The sequence below is a fragment of the Lepidochelys olivacea genome, assembly GCF_965140295.1.
Source record: "Lepidochelys olivacea isolate rLepOli2 genome assembly, chromosome: 7".
Taxonomy (NCBI): domain Eukaryota; kingdom Metazoa; phylum Chordata; order Testudines; family Cheloniidae; genus Lepidochelys; species Lepidochelys olivacea.
This window is the reverse complement of record NC_140417.1, coordinates 5,684,425-5,708,703: the sequence shown is the minus strand read 5'-3', so window position 1 is coordinate 5,708,703 and position 24,279 is coordinate 5,684,425. Positions and strand designations below refer to the sequence as shown.

The 24,279-nt window shown below is 44.0% G+C and overlaps 1 protein-coding gene across 1 annotated transcript; it reads left to right on the top strand.

Annotated features, from left to right (window-relative positions):
- The first annotated feature begins 475 nt into the window (after nt 1–475).
- THOC7 (THO complex subunit 7) lies at nt 476–18,653 on the top strand. Its single transcript, XM_084632852.1, has 8 exons — nt 476–768; nt 2,437–2,554; nt 5,576–5,703; nt 6,080–6,166; nt 6,622–6,679; nt 16,728–16,794; nt 16,941–17,010; nt 18,250–18,653. The coding sequence occupies exons 1-8, from the start codon at nt 750–752 to the stop codon at nt 18,315–18,317; spliced, it is 615 nt and encodes a 204-aa protein (XP_084488978.1). The 5' UTR covers nt 476–749; the 3' UTR covers nt 18,318–18,653.
- Nucleotides 18,654–24,279: the final 5,626 nt, after the last annotated feature.

Sequence of the window (24,279 nt, the reverse complement as noted above, 5' to 3'; positions counted from 1 at the left end):
CCGAGGGGGGCGGCGAGGGGGACGCAGTTGGGATGGGGCGAGGGGGACACGATGCCGAGGGGGGCGGCGAGGGGGACGATGCCGAGGGGGAAGCAGTGGGATGGGGCGAGGGGGACAATGCCGAGGGGGGCGGCGAGGGGGACGCAGTTGGGATGGGGCGAGGGGGACACGATGCCGGGGGGGGCGGCGAGGGGGACGCAGTGGGATGGGGCGAGGGGGACGATGCCGAGGGGGGCGGCGAGGGGGACGATGCCGGGGGGGGCGGCGAGGGGGACACGATGCCGGGGGGGGCGGCGAGGGGGACGCAGTGGGATGGGGCGAGGGGGACACGATGCCGGGGGGGGGGCGCCACCCGGGACACGCCGCCCAGGCTGGGGGCGAGGGGGCCGGCGCCAGGGAGGGCGAAGGAAGGGGCCGGGGCCGGGGGACCGGGCGCAGGCCGCGGAAGGTGACGGCGGGGGGTGAGGCAGGAGCAGGCCGGCGAGCCGGGGGGGAGCCTGGCGCCCGCCCCTCACCTGCTGAGGCGGCCCGCGGCGAGGAGGCGGCCGGTTCCGCGCGGGGTGCAGGCCTCGCCCGCCCTCTCCCCCGCCGGCCGGTGGCGCGGCAGAGCGGGGCCCCGGGTCCGCAGGGAGCAGCTCAGGCCCCAGCCTCCGCCTCCATGGCTGCCGCTTCCCCGGCTGCATTGTGGGAAGCTGACCTCACTCGCTGCCGCCCCGCCGGCTCCAGCGCCCGCCGCCGCCGCCGCCGCCATGGGGGCCGTGACCGACGGTGAGAGCCCGGCCCCGGCCTTGGACTGCCCGGGGCTGCGAGCACCCCCCTCCCCGGGCCGGGCCGGGCCGGGCCGGGCCTCCGCCTCGCGTCCAGCCCGGGGCTCCGGAGCCGGCCCAGGCCTCCCCCTTATGCACCGGGTGGAGCGGCCCGGCCCGGCCCGGCCCACACCCCAAGAGCCCGGGGCTCCAGACCCTCCCCCCCGCCGGACCCAGCCCCCCCCTCACCGCCCCCAGCCCGGGGCTCCTGACCCTCCCCCCGCCGGACCCAGCCCCCCCCTCACCGCCCCCAGCCCGGGGCTCCTGACCCTCCCCCCGCCGGACCCAGCCCCCCCCCTCACCGCCCCCCCAGCCCGGGGCTCCTGACCCTCCCCCCGCCGGACCCAGCCCCCCCCAGCCCTGGGCTCCAGATCCTCCCCCCCGCCGGACTAAGCCCCCCCCCACCGCCCCCAGCCCGGGGCTCCTGACCCTCCCCCCCGCCGGACCCAGCCCCCCCCTCACCCCCACACAGCCCGGGGCTCCTGACCCTCCCCCCCGCCGGACCCAGCCCCCCCCAGCCCTGGGCTCCTGACCCTCCCCCCCGCCGGACCCAGCCCCCCCCTCACCCCCACACAGCCCGGGGCTCCAGACCCTCCCCCCCGCCGGACCCAGCCCCCCCCTCACCGCCCCCCCAGCCCAGGGCTCCTGACCCTCCCCCCGCCGGACCCAGCCCCCCCCTCACCCCCACACAGCCCGGGGCTCCTGACCCTCCCCCCGCCGGACCCAGCCCCCCCCTCACCCCCACACAGCCCGGGGCTCCTGACCCTCCCCCCGCCGGACCCAGCCCCCCCCCAGCCCTGGGCTCCTGACCCTCCCCCCCGCCGGACCCAGCCCCCCCCTCACCGCCCCCCCAGCCCGGGGCTCCTGACCCTCCCCCCGCCGGACCCAGCCCCCCCCAGCCCTGGGCTCCTGACCCTCCCCCCCGCCGGACCCAGCCCCCCTCCTCACCCCCACACAGCCCGGGGCTCCAGACCCTCCCCCCGCCGGACCCAGCCCCCCTCCTCACCCCCACACAGCCCGGGGCTCCAGACCCTCCCCCCCGCCGGACCCAGCCCCCCCTCACCCCCACACAGCCCTGGGCTCCTGACCCTCCCCCCGCTGGACCCATCCCCCCCCATCCCCATACAGCCCTGGCCTCTGACCCTCCCCCCGTCAGACCGAGCCCCCCCCCACGCACCCCCATACAGCCCAGGGCTCCTGACCCTCCCCCCGCCTGACCCAGGCCCCCACACCCCCATACAGCCGTGGGCTCCTGACCCTCCCCCCCGGACCCAGGCCCTCCCACCCCCATACAGGCCTGGGCTTCAGCACCTCCCCCCCGCCCCCTCAGACCCAGGCCTCTCCCCCACCCCATAGAGCCCTGGGCCCTTGACTCTCCCCCCCCCCCCGACCCAGGCCTCCTCCCCATACAGCCCTGGGCTCCTGACCCTCCCCCCGGACCAGGCCCCCCCACACCCCCATACAGCCCTGGCTCCAGAACCTCTGCCCCCCCCCCCCCCACTGTAATGGGAGGGCTATAATTCAAATCAGGATATATCATAACTTGAAGCAGACTCTATCAAACCCATGACTTGTCTAATGTTAACAGAAGAGTTCATGTTTTTTTAAAAATGATCTTCCTTGTCTTTAGATGAAGTTATTCGTAAACGACTTTTAATTGATGGAGATGGTGCTGGCGACGACCGACGAATTAATTTGTTAGTGAAGAGCTTCATTAAATGGTGCAACTCTGGATCTCAAGAAGAGGGGTATTTCATTCTCTGTTTTTCATCTTTAAAGCAATGTTGTCTCCATACCAGTAGTTTAGATCCCAAAGCTTGTTTTGTTTTGAAAAACCGTGCAGTGCATCCTAAAATATATATATTTGTATTAGGCCTGTCAATTAATCACAGCTAACTCATGCGATTAACTCAAAAAATTAATCGTGATTTTAAAAAAGTAATCGCGATTAATTGCAGTTTTAATTGCACTGTTAAACCATAGAATATCAATTAACATTTATTAAATATTTTTGGATGTTTTTCTACATTTTCAAATATATTGATTTCAGTTACAAAACAGAATACGAAGTGTACAAATATTATTTTTATTACAAATATTTGCACTGTAAAAATGATAAACAAAAAAATAGTATTTTTCAGTTCACCTCATACAATACCGTAATGCAATCTCTTTATGGTGAAAGTGAAACTTGCAAATGTAGATTTTTTTTATTTTTTGGTTACGTACCTGCACTCAAAAACAAAACAGTGCAAAACATTAGAGCCTACAAGTACACTCAGTCCTGATTCTTGTTCAGCCAATCATTAAGACAAACAAGTTTGTTTACATTTACGGGAGATAATGCTGCTGGCTTCTTATTTACATCACCTGAAAGTGAGAACAGGCGTTCGCATGGCACTTTTGTGGCTGGCATTGCAAGGTATTTACATGCCAGAGATGCTAAACGTTTGTATACCGCTTCATGCTTCAGCCACCATTCCAGAGAACATGCTTCCATGCTGATGACGCTCGTTAAACGCATTTTTTTTTAATTAAATTTGTGACTAAACTCCTTGGAGGAGAATAGTATATCTCCTGCTCTGTTTTCCCACATTCTGCCATATATTTCATGTTATAGCCATCTCAGATGATGACCCAGCACATGTTGTTCATTTTAAGAACACTTTCACTGCAGATTTGACAAAACGCAAAGAAGGTAACAATGTGAGATTTCTGAAGATAGCTACAGCACTCGACCCAAGATTTAAGAATCTGAAGTGCCTTCCAAAAGCTGAGAGGAATGAAGTGTAGAACATGCTTTCAGAAGTCTTAAAAGAGCAACGCTCCGATGTGGCAAACCTGAACCTGAACCACCAAATATCAATCTTCTGTTGGTGGCATCTGACTCAGAGGATGAAAGTGAACATGCATTGGTCCACACTTCTTTGGTTTGTTATCAAGCAGAACCCCTCATTAGCATGGACACACGTCCTCTAGAATTTTGGTTGAAGCATGAAGGCACATATGGATCTTTAGCTCATCTGGAACATTAATATCTTGCGATGCCAGCTACAACAGTGCCATATGAACACCTGTTCTCATTTTCAGGTGACATTGTAAACAAGAAGGGGCAGCATTATCTCGTGCAAATGTAAACAAACTTTTTGTGTGAGCGATTGACTGAACAAGAAGTAGAACTAAGTGGACTTGTAGGCTCTAAAGTTTTACATTGTTTTATTTTTGATTGTAGTTATTTTTGTACATAATTCTACATTTGTAAATTCAACTTAATTATTGTAATTATTTTTTTTATTTAATTGACAGCCCTATTTTTGTTACATTTAAATATGGCCATGCATTTTTTACAATCTAAACCCTGCAGCAATTACATAGCTAAGATAATTAGCATCATGTAGCCATTTTTTGCCAGTTGTGTGATATTGGTATTTTATTTAAAGCCCCAGATCTTGGAGTCAAGTGATTAGATGAGAATATCTACTTTCATTTTTTTTTAAGTAACTATCTAGCCCTCATTGGTGTAGAGAAAAGTTTGTACTTTAAGAACTCAAAAACCAGAAGGCAAACAAAAATCCCTTTTAAAAAAATCTCATAATTTAAATGAATGATTTTTTTTTTGAAGGCCTGGCTTTTTTTAATGTTTTGGGTTGGTAATATTGAATTTATGCCATTGCTTAAGCATTATTGAGAGAAGCTCAATACTGTTATAATCTTTCTGCTGCTGCAACTGGTTTTACAGCAACCGACAGCTGTTGTAGAGGATAACTAAAAGGTGTGTCCTGGAGAAGACAGTCTGGTGCTTTTGTTCCTCTGTAAAAAATATATGTCAAAGAAAAAGCCCATTAAATTAACTCCATTCAAAATGAAGGGGAGGGCTTTATTAGAGAGAACACTATAAAACTAGATGCTTGGAGGAAGTTGTCTTTTGTATGACTGTATGAGCATTCCCCAGAAAGAGTGTTCAGGGCAAGGCTTTGTAAAATAGAATTGACAAAGTAATCCATATTGCAAATCAAATCTATTCAAAGTAGACACAAGTTTTAAATTAAATCATTAACCATTGGAGAACATCTCCATAGAACTTCAGTGGTCTGACTTGTGAAGAATTGCATTTATGCTAGAGGTCTGCAAACACAACAAAGGAATCCTATGTGAAAATGTGACGCACTTTAAATAAACCTGCATCTTCCACTTACCAAAATAAGCATCTGATAGCTGTGATGGAAAGCAGGAGTCAGTGGAGCAAGGAACTTGCTTTACAATAAATATTTCTGTACTATTCCATTGTTATACTATCATTAGATATAAATTCCCCTATAAAATTATGTATCTGCTTTCTACAAAGAGATATAAGCTCTTTGGGGCAGAAATCCTGTCCTCATATGCATGTTTATAGGAGGAGCACCATGGAACTCTAATCCAAGTAGGACCTCTGAATATTACTGTAATATAAATATTAAATACTAATCTCAGTGGATAAGCAGTCTTCTCTAATGAGACACTTAGATTCACCCATGGATTGTGTCTATTATGTTAATGCCCATTTGGCCTCTTGAAAATAAACTGAAAAATGTAATGCTTTAGTTAACCACTATGGTATATGTATAATTAAATTTTCAAGAATTATACATTAAATGTTTGGAATATTACATTTCTTCAATTGCTGTTATATTTCATGAGATATTTGGTCTTTCATGGCATTGTAATAGTAAATAAAAAAATTTTCATGGAAATGTTTAACTGCTTAATAACAACTTGTCCACCTTTAGCTACAGCCAGTACCAACGCATGCTGAGCACTTTATCACAATGTGAATTTTCAATGGGAAAAACTCTGCTTGTCTATGATATGAACCTCAGAGAAATGGAGAACTATGAAAAAATCTACAAAGACATAGGTAAAGAGAACTAAACTTACTGAGTATTGTCGTAACATCTGTAAGGCAGTCCAGTGTTAAAATTCGAGACAATTTCTGGCAAAGATTTAGCATAATTTGTCTACTGTTTCTGCAAATATATGTATTTCAATTTTTAATGAAAAACACCCATGCACAGGCTTTGAGCATCCTGCTAGTATTTAAAATACAAATTCAAAATGCACAAGGGAATAAGCATTTCCCGTGGAGGCCATAGGTTTGAAGTCAGTTGCCTTCTGTGATACTGTAGTTTAGAAAATTGGCTTATTGACACTTGAGTACTTTTGAATCAAATACTGTACCGCTTACCTTTGGGGATTTTTATTAATTTGTTTTGTTTTGGGTATTTTTTGTAAAGAAAATAGTATAGCCGCAGCACATGAGAAAATAGCTGAATGCAAAAAGCAGATCCTGCAAGCAAAAAGAATCCGAAAAAATCGCCAAGGTAAGGTTTTACTTTAGGTGGAGCAAATGCCTGTACCTAAAGTTGCCTAACTATTTCAAAATCTAAAAGGTCTTTTATTAATACTTACAACTTTTGGTTTTAGATTTGTCAGTTTTGCTCATTGTCCAATTTCAGTGAAGGGGTTGGAATGGGTGGGAAGAGGTGGAGTGAGGCAGGGCAGCTGGGGCGGGTGGTGGTTAGTGGTGCGGCCCTCTGGCCAATATACTACTACTCATGTGGCCCTTGTGGTCATTTGAGTTTGAGACCCCTGGTCTGCACAGTAGTGAAAAATTACTAGATTCGATAAACTACCTACCATTGTCTTATGGGCCCAACCCTACAAACACTTAATCCCGAGCATGGTGCTTTCCACTATGAGTAGTCCTATTGACTGGATCACGCTTTAGAAATCCTTACCCAGAAGAATTTAAAAGTTTGCTTTTTTTCCTTTTCAGAATATGATGCATTGGCTAAAGTAATACAGCACCATCCAGACAGGCATGAAACATTAAAGTAAGTATAGAGCTGACTGAAATGAACATAAGCCAACAGCTGTTCCATCACTTAACATAAATCATTCATCTTATTTTGGATCTTCAGCATTTAAATTAGTTACTACATATTGTAGAGGTTTAGTTTATTAATTAACCTACTCTGCAAAATATTTTTGCTCATTCATGACCTGCTTCTATTCTTGCAACATGAAACCAAGTAATGTAATTTGTTCTGTGTTTTGGAAACAAACTTACTTTTACATCTCATAAGTGTTATGAGCAGCAGAACTAGACTTAACCATTTATGGAGATTCTTTCTATATTGTTAATTGCTATGGAAAACGTTCTGGCTACACAGGTTTTTGCACAGTTGCTGTGTATGCAAAAAACCCTTTAGTCATTTTTTCATTTGTAATCTGCACTTGTCCAAACTTTGCACACCATACCTATTCTAATGGACCTTAGATCGTTTGTTTAATATTGAGGGTGAGATAATTGTAAGCTAATTCAGTACTGTTCATTAAATATCCCAGTTAACGCTCATTGCTTAGAAAATAGTGTCTCTTCGTTAAAATGATGTTCACTTGATTTTATAACAAACATTTAAAAGTTAAGTTTTTTATACTACTTCTGGTGGAGGTTTTCGTACACCATTTTCTTCATTTGCTGCAATGTGTCTGTGTTTAAAGTTTGGTATGTGGTGATTTTCTTTTAACACGTTTATTCCTTAATATTTTAATTAACCTCCATGCATTTCTGTTCAAAAGTATTGCTATTATTTTGTATTTGAAATGTTATTCATATATTATACTTAATGGGTGAAACTCAGATCTACAGGCTGGTGAAGTCTCGGGCCAAACTCACTGGGGACAGGTTGATCAGAAAAAGAGGTGTAATGGCAAAGTAATGTGACTGTCACAAGTTTGGAATTCAGTAGTTGTGCAGAACATGTAACATACATGCAAAAGGCATGCAATAAATAAGTAGCAGGAAAGCCCCTGCTACTTTGTTTTACATCTTCCTAGTATCAGAGGGGTAGCTGTGTTAGTCTGTATCCTCAAAAACAACGAGGAGTCTGGTGGCACCTTAGAGACCAACAGATTTATTTGGGCATAAGCTTTCATGGGTAAAAAAACACTTCTTCAGATCATAGAATCATAGAATATCAGGGTTGGAAGGGACCCCAGAAGGTCATTTAGTCCAACCCCCTGCTCAAAGCAGGACCAATTCCCAGTTAAATCATCCCAGCCAGGGCTTTGTCAAGCCTGACCTTAAAAACCTCTAAGGAAGGAGATTCTACCACCTCCCTAGGTAACGCATTCCAGTGTTTCACCACCCTCTTAGTGAAAAAGTTTTTCCTAATATCCAATCTAAACCTCCCCCACTGCAACTTGAGACCATTACTCCTCGTTCTGTCATCTGCTACCATTGAGAACAGTCTAGAGCCATCCTCTTTGGAACCCCCTTTCAGGTAGTTGAAAGCAGCTATCAAATCCCCCCTCATTCTTCTCTTCTGCAGGCTAAACAATCCCAGCTCCCTCAGCCTCTCCTCATAACTCATGTGTTCCAGTCCCCTAATCATTTTTGTTGCCCTTCACTGGACTCTCTCCAATTTATCCACATCCTTCTTGAAGTGTGGGGCCCAAAACTGGACACAGTACTCCAGATGAGGCCTCACCAATGTCGAATAGAGGGGAACGATCACGTCCCTCGATCTGCTCGCTATGCCCCTACTTATACATCCCAAAATGCCATTGGCCTTCTTGGCAACAAGGGCACACTGCTGACTCATATCCAGCTTCTCGTCCACTGTCACCCCTAGGTCCTTTTCCGCAGAACTGCTGCCTAGCCATTCGGTCCCTAGTCTGTAGCTGTGCATTGGGTTCTTCCGTCCTAAGTGCAGGACCCTGCACTTATCCTTATTGAACCTCATCAGATTTCTTTTGGCCCAATCCTCCAATTTGTCTAGGTCTTTCTGTATCCTATCCCTCCCCTCCAGCGTATCTACCACTCCTCCCAGTTTAGTATCATCCGCAAATTTGCTGAGAGTGCAATCCACACCATCCTCCAGATCATTTATGAAGATATTGAACAAAACCGGCCCCAGGACCGACCCTTGGGGTACTCCACTTGATACCGGCTGCCAACTAGATATGGAGCCATTGATCACTACCTGTTGAGCCCGACAATCTAGCCAGCTTTCTACCCACCTTGTAGTGCATTCATCCAGCCCATACTTCCTTAACTTGCTGACAAGAATACTGTGGGAGACGGTGTCAAAAGCTTTGCTAAAGTCAAGAAACAATACATCCACTGCTTTCCCTTCATCCACAGAACCAGTAATCTCATCATAAAAGGCAATTAGATTAGTCAGGCATGACCTTCTCTTGGTGAATCCATGCTGGCTATTCCTGATCACTTTCCTCTCATGCAAGTGCTTCAGGATTGATTCTTTGAGGACCTGCTCCATGATTTTTCCAGGGACTGAAGTGAGGCTGACTGGCCTGTAGTTCCCAGGATCCTCCTTCTTCCCTTTTTTAAAGATTGGCACTACATTAGCCTTTTTCCAGTCATCCGGGACTTCCCCGGTTCGCCACGAGTTTTCAAAGATAATGGCCAATGGCTCTGCAATCACAGCCGCCAATTCCTTCAGCACTCTCGGATGCAACTCGTCCGGCCCCATGGACTTGTGCACGTCCAGCTTTTCTAAATAGTCCCTAACCACCTCTATCTCCACAGAGGGCTGGCCATCTCTTCCCCATTTTGTGATGCCCAGCGCAGCAGTCTGGGAGCTGACCTTGTTAGTGAAAACAGAGGCGAAAAAAGCATTGAGTACATTAGCTTTTTCCACATCCTCTGTCACTAGGTTGCCTCCCTCATTCAGTAAGGGGCCCACACATTCCTTGGCTTTCTTCTTGTTGCCAACATACCTGAAGAAACCCTTCTTGTTACTCTTGACATCTCTGGCTAGCTGCAGCTCCAGGTGCGATTTGGCCCTCCTGATATCATTCCTACATGCCCGAGCAATATTTTTATACTCTTCCCTGGTCATATGTCCTACCTTCCACTCTTTGTAAGCTTCTTTTTATGTTTAAGATCCGCTAGGATTTCACCATTAAGCCAAGCTGGTCGCCTGCCATATTTACTATTCTTTCGACACATCGGGATGGTTTGTCCCTGTAACCTCAACAGGGATTCCTTGAAATACAGCCAGCTCTCCTGGACTCCTTTCCCCTTCAAGTTAGTCCCCCAGGGGATCCTGGCCATCCGTTCCCTGAGGGAGTCGAAGTCTGCTTTCCTGAAGTCCAGGGTCCGTATCCTGCTGCTTACCTTTCTTCCCTGCGTCAGGATCCTGAACTCAACCAACTCATGGTCACTGCCTCCCAGATTCCCATCCACTTTTGCTTCCCCCACTAATTCTACCCGGTTTGTGAGCAGCAGGTCAAGAAAAGCGCCCCCCCTAGTTGGCTCCTCTAGCACTTGCACCAGGAAATTGTCCCCTACGCTTTCCAAAAACTTCCTGGATTGTCTATGCGCCGCTGTATTGCTCTCCCAGCAGATATCAGGAAAATTAAAGTCACCCATGAGAATCAGGGCATGCGATCTAGTAGCTTCCGTGAGCTGCCGGAAGAAAGCCTCATCTACCTCATCCCCCTGGTCCGGTGGTCTATAGCAGACTCCCACCACTACATCACTCTTGTTGCACACACTTCTAAACTTAATCCAGAGACACTCAGGTTTTTCTGCAGTTTCGTACCGGAGCTTTGAGCAGTCATACTGCTCCCTTACATACAGGGCTACTCCCCCACCTTTTCTGCCCTGCCTGTCCTTCCTGAACAGTTTATAACCATCCATGACAGTACTCCAGACATGTGAGTTATCCCACCAAGTCTCTGTTATTCCGATCACGTCATAGTTCCTTGACATCACCAGGACCTCCAGTTCTCCCTGCTTGTTTCCAAGGCTTTGTGCATTTGTATATAAGCACTTGAGATAACCTGTTGATCGCCCCTCATTCCCAGTATGAGGCAGGAGCCCTCCCCTCACAGACATTCCTTCCTGTGCTTCCTCCCGGTATCCCGCTTTCCCACTTACCTCAGGGCTTTGGTCTCCTTCCCCCGGTGAACCTAGTTTAAAGCCCTCCTCACTAGGTTAGCCAGCCTGCTGGCAAAGATGCTCTTCCCTCTCTTCGTAAGATGGAGCCCGTCTCTGCCCAGCACTCCTCCTTCATGGAACACCATCCCATGGTCAAAGAAACCAAAGCCTTCTCTCCGACACCACCTGCGTAGCCATTCGTTGACTTCCACGATTCGACGCTCCCTACCTAGGCCTTTTCCTTCCACGGGGAGGATGGACGAGAACACCACTTGCGCCTCCAACTCCTTTATCCTTCTTCCTAGAGCCACATAGTCCGCAGTGATCCGCTCAAGGTCATTCTTGGCAGTATCATTGGTGCCCAGGTGGAGAAGCAGGAAGGGGTAGCGATCCGAGGGCTTGATGAGTCTCGGCAGTCTCTCCGTCACATCGCGAATCTTAGCCCCTGGCAAGCAGCAGACTTCTCGGTTTTCCCGGTCAGGGCGGCAGATAGATGACTCAGTCCCCCGGAGGAGAGAGTCCCCGACCACCACCACCCGCCTTCTCCTCTTGGGAGTGGTGGTCGTGGAACTCCCAACCTCAAGACATAGCATCTCATGCCTTCCAACCAGCGGAGTCTCCTTCTGCTTTCTCGCCCCAGACATATCATCTGGTCCACTCTCTGCAACGATACCTGTGGAGAGAACATGAAAGCGGTTAGTTACCTGTGTCTGTGTTACTGGAACGCGGACATTCCGCTTACCTCTTCTGGAGATCACATGTTGCCAAGCTTCTTCACTGGCCTCTTGGCTCCTCTGTGCAACCTGCTCTATATCTGTAGAGCTTTGTGCCCTTAGAAGCCTATCCTGAGTTTTGTCCAGGAAATCCTCCGTTTCTCGTATGCAACGCAGGGTTGTTATCTGTTGCTCCAGACCTTCAATCTTCTCTTCCAATATGGAGATGCATGGAGTGATCCTGTTAGCGCCTTTTCCTACAATGGCCCCACCTGCTCAGTTTATAAATTACTATCTTGCACCGCTAGTTATTTCCCAATCAGGCAATTTACACCTTCTAGCTGTCCAACTTACCCTACCTGTAACTTACACCACTGGTTATGTGATTGCTGAATGTGGACCAAAATCTGTAAAATTGGATACTTAGTACTGATCAAGGAGGAGGATCAGTTTTGACTTCACAATCTCAAATGTTGTAGCACTGTCTTCAACTACATTTTTGCTCCTCTGAACTTGATTAATGATGACAGTCGCAGGGTGGGAACACTATAGTTTAGTGTTCTCACTTGAATATTACTTATACTTACATATTTGATTTGCTCTGGCCACCTGTCTTTAAATTACAAAGGGAAGCTGTCATTCCATGTTCCATGATTTTCTATATCAAATGGAAGATCTATAATTGTCTGACTTCAGAAAATACAACTACTAGAATAATGTTTTTGAGCTAGTGAGAACATTTCGTTTAAAATCTGCAGCATACAAATTTCCTATTTAACCAGTTATGTGCCACTCATCAATAGAAAGCTCATAATGTGTAGATGTCAAAAGTGGCTTTAGTTTTTCAAATAAATCAGCTGGAACAGTTAAAAGGTCATGTATATTTCTTGGAAGGAAGCCACTCTATTTACCTTACACGTCGCTCATCTGAGCACAAGTGTCCTTAGCAAATCCATAGATAGCAGCAATAGTATTGATCAAGTTTGATTTTCTGCCCTTTCCTTTACTTCATTTCCTCTTCCTATTATTTGTATTACAGGAATACATAGAGGCCTTACTATGGGGTAGCCATCTTATGTATTACACCCTGTACAAATACACCGGAAGAGAGAGTCCCTGCTCTGAACAATGTATGCTCTAAACAAGAGAGACAGACTAGGGCTATGAGAGAGGATTAGTATCTCAATTATACAGGTGGGGAACTGGGACATAGAGACTGAATGACTTGCTCAAGTTAATATAGTAAGAACATGGTAAGAATTGAACCAAGGTCTCCTAAATCCCAGTCCAGTGCCCTAACCACCAAGATCATATTGCATAAGAACAGCCATACTGGATCAGACCAAAGATCAGACCAGTATCCTGTCTTCCAACAGTGGCCAATGCTAGGTGCTTCAGAGGGAATGAACAGAACAGGTAATCATCAAGTGATCCATCCCCTGTCACTCATTCCCAGCTTCTGGCAAACAGAGGCTAGGGACACCATCCGTGCCCATCCTGGCTAATAGCCACTGACGGACCTATCCTCCATGAACTTATCTAGTTCTTTTTTGAACCCTGTTATAGTCTTGGCCTTCACAACATCCTCTGGCAAGGAGTTCCACAGTTTGACTGTGCATTGTGTGAAAAAATATTTCCTTTTGTTTGTTTTAAACCTGCTGCCTATTTGCTCTCTTGTTTCTGAAGGATGCTTACAGAAATTGCTACAAAGCCAAATACTACAAGCCGAGAACCACCAATCTTAAATCAGGAGACTTCTTGTATGAAAGGCTCTCAGCTAATGAAACATAACTGTTTTCTTGGTACTCTTAATCACTGCAGAAGCTGGAGAAAAATTGGTCAGGAAAAAGGTCCTGGTTTATTGTCATACACAGGTCATATGGCACAATGGAACAAAAAAGTCTAGAAAAATAATTTATTGACAGTATGGTATTAGAACTAGCTGTTCCAAATACTAGAGCAGGCAAGAGGAGAGACTATTTTTGACTTAATCGTCATAGATTTGAAGAGTGGAAGAGACCTGCAATCCTCTAGCCTGCCCCCGGCTATAACATGGTCCATAGAACTTCCCCAAAATAATTCCTAGAGTACCTTTTAGAAAAACATCCAGACTTGATTTAAAAATTGTCGGTGATGGAGAATCCACCACGACCCTTGGGGTGTTGTTCCAGTAGTTAATTATTCTCACTATTAATTTATGCCTTTTCCAATCTGAATTGTCTAGCTTTCATTTCCAGCCATTGGATTGTGTTACACCTTTCTCTGTTAAATTGAAGAGCCTGCTATTAAATACTTGTTACCTATGTACGTACCTATAGTCTGTAAGTAAGTCATCCCTTAAACTTCTCTTTAAGCTACATAGACTCAAAGACCTCATCACTCTAGGGCATGTTTTCTAATCCTGTAATCATTCTCATGGCTCTTCTCTGAAACCGCTCCAATTTATCTACATCCTTCTTGAATTGAAAGCACCACAACTGGACACAGTATTCCACCAGTGGTCACAACAATGCCAAATATAGAGGTAACAAACAGGGAAATCTCAAGTAGGAGTAGAGAGATTATGTATCCTAGGATCACATTTGCTCTTTTGACCTCAGAGTCAAACTGGGACTTCATGTTCAGCTAAGCATCCATCATAACGTCCAAATCTTTTTCGGATGCACTGCTTCCAAGGCTAGAGTCCCCCATCCTGTAACTTTGGCCTACATTCTTGTTCCTAGATGTATATACTTATATTTAGCCATATTAAAATCCATATTGTTTGTTAAGTCAGCTAAACTGGGCATAAGCACACACGAGTTAATTCAAGAAGTGACAGTAAGTGAGCTAAGTAACGGTGACCACAATATAATTAGATTCTACATCCAAAGCACAGGTAGACTACTAAAAAGTGACACTAAACTTTAGAAAAGGAGATTTCAATAGAGAGAGGAGGTAAGTCAAAAAGGCCCTAGAGTGAAAAGTAAAGGAAGTAAAAATCCCTAGACGTAATTTGGATGCAGCTTAGAAAAATTGTAAGTCTCAAGTCATGTACTGCTGAACAAAAAGGAAACTGGGAATGCAAGGTGTAAACCATTGTGGCTGAATGGTAAAGTTCAAGAGGCTGTTCAAGTCAAGGAGGTAGCCTTCAAAATCCGGAAAATCTAACCCTAATGAAACCAACAGTGCCTGGGGCTCTGAGGCACCATGATAATACTGCTAATAATAAAACAGGAGCGTGAATTACAGCAGGCACTAAAAAAGAAGGAAATTAGAGGGGCCAAAGAGGAGTCTGAAGAGTAAATAGCTCACTGGGTAAAACAACAGTATAGTGGAAACAGGAAGCCTGCAAAAGAATCAGTGGGCTAAAAGGAGCAATTAAGGAAAATGAAGACATTGGTGAGCAGATAATTGACTTCTTTCTATCAGTCTTCACCACAGACAGTGTTGGGTAAATTTCTGCCCCAGACCTGATATTTCCTGGTGGTAAAGATGAGTTACTGTCATAGATTTGATGTGGTGGAAGAGGGGTAGTGGAGCAAATAAATAATTTAAAATGCAGTAAGTCACTACGTCGATGGTATATATCCAAGAGTTTAGACGAAGCAGCTCAGCTATTTCATACCTAAGCTAACAAAAATTTGTAAATCTCTCATTAAAAAAGCTAATGTTCCAAAGTATTGCAAAGTGGCAAATGTTGTACCCATATTTTAAAGACCCTAGGGATGATCTGTGTAATTATAGACCTGTAAAGAATAAAAAAGAACCGGTTGACAATTTAATTAGACTTGCAAAAGGCCTTCAACAAGGTCCCCCACAAGAGGCTACTAGAGAAGCTAAGTACTTATAGGTGAGAAGAAAAGTATTATCTCGAATCAAAAACTGTCAGAGAGAAAACAAAGAGTAGGATTAAATGGTCAGCTTTTATCATGGCAAAAGGTTAACAGCGGGGGTCTCCCAGGGCTGGACTAGGTCCAGTATTTAATATACCTGGAAAGTGGGGGAGGGTGAGTAGAGAGGTAACAAAATGTGCAGATGACAAAGTTATTCAAGATAGTCAGGACCGGAGAAGACCATGAGGAACTTGAAAAAGACCTAAACAAGCTAGGTGAATGAGCAACATGATGGCAGATAAAATTCAATGTTGATAAAGGCAATTGAAAGGGAAAAAAATGTAAACTACTTACCTCTTATGGGGTTCTAAATTAACTGCATCAACCCAGGAAAGGGACCTGGGACATCACTGTACACTGCCTAATGGAGACCAACTGCTGTCAGAGAAAACAAAATGTTAGGAAGCATAAGGAATGAGATGGAGATAAATACTGAAAACATTATCCTGCCTTTGTATTAGTCAGTGGTGCACTCTCCTAGCAATACTGGTCACCTGATCTCAAAAAGAATATCATAGAACTGAAAGAGGTTCAGAGAAGAGTGACAAACATGACCAAAGGCCTGTAAAAACTCTCCAGTGAAAAGTGGTTGAAGAGGCTGGGATTGCTTGCCTTTGAAAGGAGATGTATCTGAGGGGACATTACAAAAGTACATAAAATAATGAGTGTTATAGAGAAGGTAGAGCAGGAGCTTCTATTCTCCCATATAGTGCAAGAATAGGGGGGCACTTTAAGAGGTAGGAAATTCAAAATCAACAAAAGGAAATACTTTTTCACACTTCTTAAGCTGTGGCACTCATTGCTACAAGAAGTCACTGAGGCCAAGAATTTAACAAGATTAAAAAAAAGTATATGGATTAAGAATATCCAGAGTTATAATTAATGATGTCACCATTTTTTTGCAAGGAATATTAAACCTTGTGCTTTGGGGCTTAAGCCAATTTCTAACTGCTAGAGAGTGGGGTGAGACCTAATGGCAGGGGGTGGCAGATTATTCCACATATGCCTATTGCACGGTTCTTATGCTATCTCCTAAAGCATCTGGTTCCAGCTACTATCAGAGATGGGATACTGAACTAGATGGGCTGTTGGGCTGATCCAGTTCTTGTGTTCCTATATGGTTATTTTTTATATGCTCCACTGTGCCCTTCTGTTAGTGGTCTTGTAAGACACAGGAGTTGATGAAGTAGTGCATTCATGTGAAAATATCAGGGGTATCTTGCGGAATTTGTTTCTCCCATTTCCAGGCATTTTTAATCAGGCAATCTAGTATTTTAGCAAAGCCATAGAGAACGATTCAGTTATTTTTAATAATTCACAGAAAGTGTGTGTAATTCGTTACCTCACTGTTTGTACTATGACAGTTGTTGGAATTTATTTGCAGGCAGCTAGAAGCTTTGGGAAAAGAACTTCAACATCTTTCTCACATTAAAGAAAATGTTGAAGATAAGGTAGGGGTATTCTTTTATTTTGGTATTTATATTTATATTCATATGAACATAATTATGAGAAATCTACTGAAAGTTTCATAGTTCATGTATATACTCACTTAATTGGCCATACTTTAGTTGGTGGATTGTGTTCTTTGTCATTCTAGCTGGAGTTGAGACGAAAGCAGTTCCATGTGCTTCTGAGTACCATCCATGAACTTCAGCAAACTTTGGAAAGTAAGTCGTTCCTAAATGAAAATATATGGGGCCAAATCCTCCTCAGCTTACTCCTGACTAGTTCTGTTACAGCCAGTGAGGCTATTTCCATGAGTAAGGGGAGCAGAATGTCTTTTTTCCAATTAGCTTATACAAAGTAATGCATTGAAATTATTTAAATTATAGTTGTATCTGTATTTCCTATATTAAACTACTGCATTCAGCACTACTTAAGTCAGAGAATCTTTATTTAAAATAAAAAAAAAAGTCCTCTCAAACATTATTCTAGGAGCCAGCTATGATGGAGTAGAGTAGGGTCAAACCTATCTGCAGCTAACAAACTCCTTATAAATCTTTCATCGTTTTTAATAAACTCCTTTGAAATGTGATTGTAAAAATAGCGACATAGCTGTTACCCTTCAGAGCCACATATAAAAATATGTTCATAAATATTTGTTGAACTAACCAAAAATGGTCTCTGTATCTAGGTTACTGATATGGCTCCCATTTCTGTAGTGGTGGACATCTCAATCTTTAGTGTATTTATGCTCACAACACCCCTGTGACATAGGTAAATTAATAGGGAACCAAGGTCCAGAGCGACTGAGTGACTTTTCCAAGGACATGCAGGAAGTCTGTGGCAGAGAAGGAAATTGAATGTGGGTCTCCTGACTCCCATGCCAGCACCCTAACCACTAGACAGTTCTTTCTGATATAATCTTCATATAGTATACTCTAAAGCCAGATCTATACCTATTCCAAACAAGACATTCAGTCTTGGAAAGACGGGAACATATCTGGTATAACTAAGGCTACCATTTTATCATGGAAGTTTTTAATAAATTTCACAGCAGAGGTGCAGATGAAAAGCATTAAATGAGTCAGGTATTAGTAGTGCTATGGTAAAAGAGTTCAGAATGTGAGAAGCCACCAATAAGCAAGGACGTTACTAATAGAAGCTAATACTTAAACTTGGTGCATTGATATTACAGGATCTTACATATACAGATACACACACACTAATTGCTGTAGTAGCTGAAACGGGGCAAATGTCAGCCTTAGCTTTGAATTAGTGTTTTCCCTTTTTTGTGTCACAGTCTTAGTTACTTAATATTTTGTATAATGCAGTGCTAAACCACAGATCTAAGCCCACTAACACAAAACATTTTTAACTGGGATCACATTCTCCAGTACAGTTTATATAAAAATATCAAGTCTAATCTGAGCATGTTTGATTAACAGACACAATCTAAATTTCAGATGATGAAAAACTTTCAGAAGCAGAGGAATCCCAAGAAACTCACATGGAAGCAGAGACTAAACAGTAGACCGATTTTGGACATACCCAAGAATTTCCACAGCTCTTGAACTTTCTTTAAGAAATAAAACCTTGCTGCCACTTCTGTGAATTTGTATGACTTCTATTTTTTTAATACAAAAATACTTGTTTTGTTAGTGCTACAGTAAAACAGTTACTGATCTGTAAAAAGCCTTCATAGACAAAGCGTGGACAGGCACTGTATTTGGTTTAATACAAAAAGCGTTATATTTTGTGAACTAGGAAAATATTTTAGGCTTTTAAGTTGCAGTGTGAGAAACGTTTCTGTACAGTAATCAGCTAAAATGATAACACAATGTTGGCAATAAAACGTGTTTACAAATAATTTTCTCTTTTTTTTCCTTTTCTTTTCTTTTTAAGGCTAAAGACCTAGATTTAGCAGTAAAGTATTAAGGCCCTGATCTTGCATTGAACTTACCAGTCAATATTCCTGTGCCTGCATGCAGTCACAGTCATGCCGGTAGCCTCTACCCATATGCAGGCATACACACGAGTGGACCCAGATGCAGGTTTGGAATCTAAGTGTGGACCAAATGGTTTACTTGTAGTCTTCCAGGGTAGCAGCTATGTGTAGTATATTTTAGAACCCGCCAATGAAAGTTAGTAATTACTCCTTCGTTTCAAATACACTATAAACTTTAAGAATCCTCTCACATTAGTATATGAAAGTTGGCGCACCAACAGCTTTAAATCACTAACATCTTAAGGTGTGTCTATTCAGCAGTTTACTGTGCAGCGAGCGGGAGTGTAAACAGACAGCCTGTCATGCTCTAACGGGCCACATGGACCCTGCTACCACACAATTAAAAGGTCCCTGGTGCACTTTGATCTGCTCGACTTTGAAATGGAAGTAGATCAAAGCACACTGGGGACCTTTTAGTGCACAGCAGCAGGGTCCACATGGCCAGTTAGTGCACAGCAGGCTCATACTGTAGATTTACACCCCAATTTGCTGCAAACTAGCTGTCCATATAGACAAGCCTTTATTGTAGTACGACTATTTATTGGTATTGTAGTAGTGCCTAGGAGCCAGGTGTCCAGGCCCCATGGTGCTATGCTGCCACAACGTAAACACAACCAAATTACAACCAAAACCCACAGTGCTTACGGGCTAAGGCCTGGTCTACACTGGGGGGGGGGGGATCGATCTAAGATATGCAACTTCAGCTACGAGAATAGCGTAGCTGAAGTCGACGTATCTTAGATAAACTTAGAATCACTTACTTGGTGTCCTCGCGGCACGGGATTGACGGCCACCGCTCCCACGTTGACTCCGCTTCCGCCTCTCACCCTGGCGGAGTTCCGGAGTTGACAGCAGAGCGATCGAGGATCAATTTATCGCGTCTACACTAGACGTGATAAATCGATCCCCGATAGATCGATCACTACCCGCTGATCCGGGTAGTGTAGATGTGGCCTAAGTAACCTACTTCATTTAATTGAAATGTTTGATTACCACACTTAAGGATGGAGAGGATCTAATACAATTAGCATTCAGAGTCGGTCCTGCTTTAACTATATCAACAGTAATTGAAAGTTTACTGACTTTAAAAAAATCTATAATATACAGTACATAACCTCAGTTATTTGTAATATAATATAAAATCCAATATATTAGCTGACATGGAAATCAGTCAGTCAATTACAAGTGCTTCCACTCATTCTCTCCTTGCAGAAATTAAATTTATCTTTATCAATGAGTATTCTAGGAGAACCTTATCAAATGCGGCGTTAATGAACCTGACTCTTCCTCCTGAGTTAGTATAGAGCAAACATCCCAGTATAGCATTTGAGGGTTCTATTCTAGAGGCTGTCTTGATCTTGTGTGATTGCTGAAGGGGTCATGGCACTTTTTTCAAGAGTAAAAGTGTTAACCGTGGTGTTGTGGCCAAATTCCAACTTTTGTAATGACATTCTGCTTGTTTAGTTTTCTTCTGTAGCTTGTAGGATAAAATATTTGATTTCTGTCCAAAACCATTACATAATGTTAATTACCATATAACATTCTGTTTCCAGCTGCTTTTTAGAAGTTACTAATGTAAAACATACACAGTAGAACTTTAACTTGCAATATTGACTGGATTAGCTATTGTTGATTACTAGTCAGAACAAATTACTCTTTCAGGTAGTGTCTCTTTTAAAAAAAAATTGCATCTGACTTGGTTTTGTTCTTTAATTTGCAAAATTCAGTATAGTTCAGTTATTGTTACCTCACAGTATATGAATTAGTAAGTATTCTGTAGCATATTGTGAAAGAGCAACAAAGATTAGTAAGAAACTTCACTTCTCCGACTGGTTTTTGAAACACTTCAATCTCTCTGGTCACTCGATTACAGACCTAAAAGTCACAATTCTTCAACAAAAAAACTTCAAAACCAGACTCCAATGAGAGGCTGCTGATTTGGAATTAATTTGCAAACTGGACACTATTAAATTAGGCTTGAATAAAGACTGGGCATGGATGTGTCATTAGACAAAGTAAAACTATTTCCCCATGTTTATTCACCCCCCAACCCTCGCCCACTGTTCCTCACACATTCTTGTCAACTGCTGGAAATGGCCCACCTTGATTATCACTACGAAAGTTTTTTTTTCTCTCCTGCTGGTAATAGCTCACCTTACCTGATCACTCTGGTTACAGTGTGTATGGTAACATCCATTGTTTCATGTTCTCTGTGTATATAAAATCTCCCCCACTGTATTTTCCACTGCATGCATCCAATGAAGTGAGCTGTAGCTCACGAAAGCTTATGCCCAAATAAATTTGTTAGTCTCTAAGGTGTCCTCCCTTAATATTGAAATAGTTACCTTCCAAGAAAATCAGGAGTCCCTATTTAAGTCATCTGCAAAAGGTTGGTGGGGATAAAGAGCCACCATGTTATAACTGGATTTAGTTAGGGAGAGTTAGTGTCACAGTTAAGATAACCAACTGATTGCTCCATTTATTGTGGTTTCAAATAGTACTGTGTTAAAGTATACTAGGGAACTTTTAGTGTGCAAGAGCAGCGTCCACACAGGCCAGTGTGCACTAGAATTTACACCACTGCAGTGCAAACTACCACACCGTGTAGACAAACCTTAAACTGACTTCAGTGGCATCAGTCTTTTAGCAACACATTCCAGTTCCAGTCTGCCATTAATATCCTGGGACTATGTAGTTGAGACCCCCTTATTCTTCTGATTGAATTCCTCCTTCTGTGAACGGTTTAAGCACAGATGGCAGATACTGTCCATTGTGATGTTGCTTATCTGAGTGGCTTCCACATGTACAAATATAAATTGCACTTGGGATCCCAGCTACACACTATACTACAATTTTTCTAAATAGAGATTATTCCTACCATTCTAGCCGCTTTTTGTGCCGCTCTCTCTGAGCTGGTAGACTGTATGCTGCCATGGTACTACGTCCCAGTTCCACCATCACATGGACATTGAATACCAAACAGAGGAGACACCAGCAGAGCGATTTTTAGAAGGGATAAAGCTGATATTTCCCACATTAGGGGGGTTTGTTTTTAAATTAAAAAATAAGTTATTGTATTCTACTGCAAACTGCATAGGGCGCAATTTGAATATAAGGCCTCGATTGGGAACATGGGCAGAATTTTTAACTTGGAAAGAAGAACAAGCATGTGATGTAACTTCATGCACGGACAGAATAAGCGGTCATGGTGACACCAGTGTCCAGTGATACAGTCTCTGCCCCTTTGTGAATCTATGGTAACTTGAAGCTACATCTAAGAAAATTGCAAAAACATAGGCTTAAGATACGTGGCGCAGCACTAGAGAGATTACTAATTATTTTTATTACAGATACCTGCATTTGAAGCTTTCCAGCTGTCACACCTGAATGGTACTGCACCTTCTGCTCATTCTTCTTCTTTTTGAGGCCTAGAAAGTTTCTCCTCTTTTTTGACAAATAAGGAACCTGAAAACAAAAAGTGTATTCAGACAAGGCTAGCTAGTGTGGCTTTGGGAGGTATAAAATTAATTATTTTTGTTTTATGGAATCTGTAATTTGTATTTCTTATAACCTGGGAAATACCCAATATGTTAAAAATCATTAGACACCGAATATGCAGCATTGAGAGAAAGCAAGTCACCAATAGAAAAATTTGTTCTTATTCCTCCCTCATCTTCCTATTTTCAAGCATTTGTTCTTGGTTTACCTTGACCTGCCACTGCTGAAACTCTGATTCATAATTTAGGGCTAAATCATGCTATAACCTTGAAGCAGCTGGCACAAGGAGATGGGAGACTCGCAGTCTTCCACTGCTTTACCTCCATGGCACCTTGCATGTATGGTGGGGTATCTCAAACCAGCCTACCGCAAAGCACTTCTGGTTATTGTTTACTACTCCTCTCCAGTGAAGTAATTGAAACATGTTCAGTTGCTGTTCATAACGTGGCACGTACACATGATCTTGCGTAGGGGCTAAACATACCCCTTATCCTCCAGCTAAGCCCCTTGCAGTCTACGGTCTATGCAGGTAGGTACATTAGTTGGGTTGTCATGGCAGTGTGCTATGACAGCATCCCACTTGACTATTTGAGCAGGAGTTTAAAGGTCCTTATACCATTTCCATCAACTCACTGTGTTTGGCAGTCTTAGGTGGTAGTAACTGTCCTTTTTGGAGAAGAGAGAGGAGGTTAGTTGAGATGGGTTAGAAAACAAAAACAAGACTAACACTCAAAAGGGAAAAGAAAAGAACAGCAAAGATAGAAAATGGAACTTCGGTCTCTGGTTTTGGCTCTCACTGTTGGAAAAACACCAGCATAGCACATGCTCTTATCAGCCACTCTGAGACCTGGCAAACTGGTAACAGCAGTGGGCTGTTTAAGGCATTGCTTTTAGCTGCTTCCTTCTGGTCACAGGCTTACAGCAGTGTTGCAAAATATGCAGTCTTAGGTGGCTAAGCCAGAATCTTATTAAACAGAAGACAAAAGGAGAGATATTGGAAAGAAATGAAGTAAGGTGGGGAAGGAAAAAGGATACACCGAAGGGGGCAGGGAAAGAGATGAAGTCTCATATTTCAGGTGGTGTTTTGGAATTTAGTCTATGCTGGTGGAGATAGCAGTATCATCTGGGTCTCTCTCTCTGGTCCAGTCTGGTCGGGGCATCTTTCATGATTAGGACAAAGACGGTCCGGGATCCCAGGAGACGATGGGGATGGCAGCCAGGATGGTGAAGCTCGCTCCTTCCCCTTCTTTAGTCTTTCAGTCAGCCAGTGTTGAGGGAGCCAGCTTTTCCCCAAAGTCTCTTTTTGAGGACCCCAAAAAGGGGGGTGATGGGAATAGCCCATCTCCTCATTATTTTGGCCCAGTTTCCAACACACCAATTTTAGTTAGCTGATTTCTGATTCCATGCTTTTCTTCTTTACCAAGCATGGTTTTAAATTCAGTCATCAAGTTACATCAGTCAGCCTTTTTGTTTGGACTAATTCAAAGCTCTCTTGCATTTGCTTATTTTCCCCATCAATATTTGTTGTTATCAGTTACTGTGACATTTTATAAACTTTCACTCACTTCTTACAGTTGAGCTCACAATTAGGGCAAGCTTGTAGGCCCAATTATCGCAACAGGCCCCCTAGTCTATTCTTCTCCCAGGGCCCTTGCTACTCTCTCGCTCACACAATCTCCCCTTTTGGAGCTGTTCCACTTTGTATAAGTAAATATTCATCTGGCCACAGAGAGAGTTTAAATAGAATTTTTGTTTTCTGGCCAGCTCTAATCATTGGCAACCCAGGGAAGATCAAAGCTATCCAAGTGCAGGCCTATCATCAGGGGTAACCAGTAGGTGGCACTGATCTCCACTCATTCCCCACAGCTAGAGCTTGTGAAATGAAAGCAGTTTTTCCTGGAACATTTCACACTCTCTCTGTATGTTTCCCAAAGGAACCATCTTTAAATTTATTTATTTGTAAGCATTTTTGTCAAAAGTTTTGACAAAC

Excerpts from the sequence above, each read along its gene's own strand:
- THOC7 (XM_084632852.1), top strand. Across the intron at positions 16,795-16,940 it reads AAGAAAATGTTGAAGATAAG|CTGGAGTTGAGACGAAAGCA; the intron begins GTAGGGGTATTC and ends TTGTCATTCTAG. Across the intron at positions 17,011-18,249 it reads ACTTCAGCAAACTTTGGAAA|ATGATGAAAAACTTTCAGAA; the intron begins GTAAGTCGTTCC and ends TCTAAATTTCAG.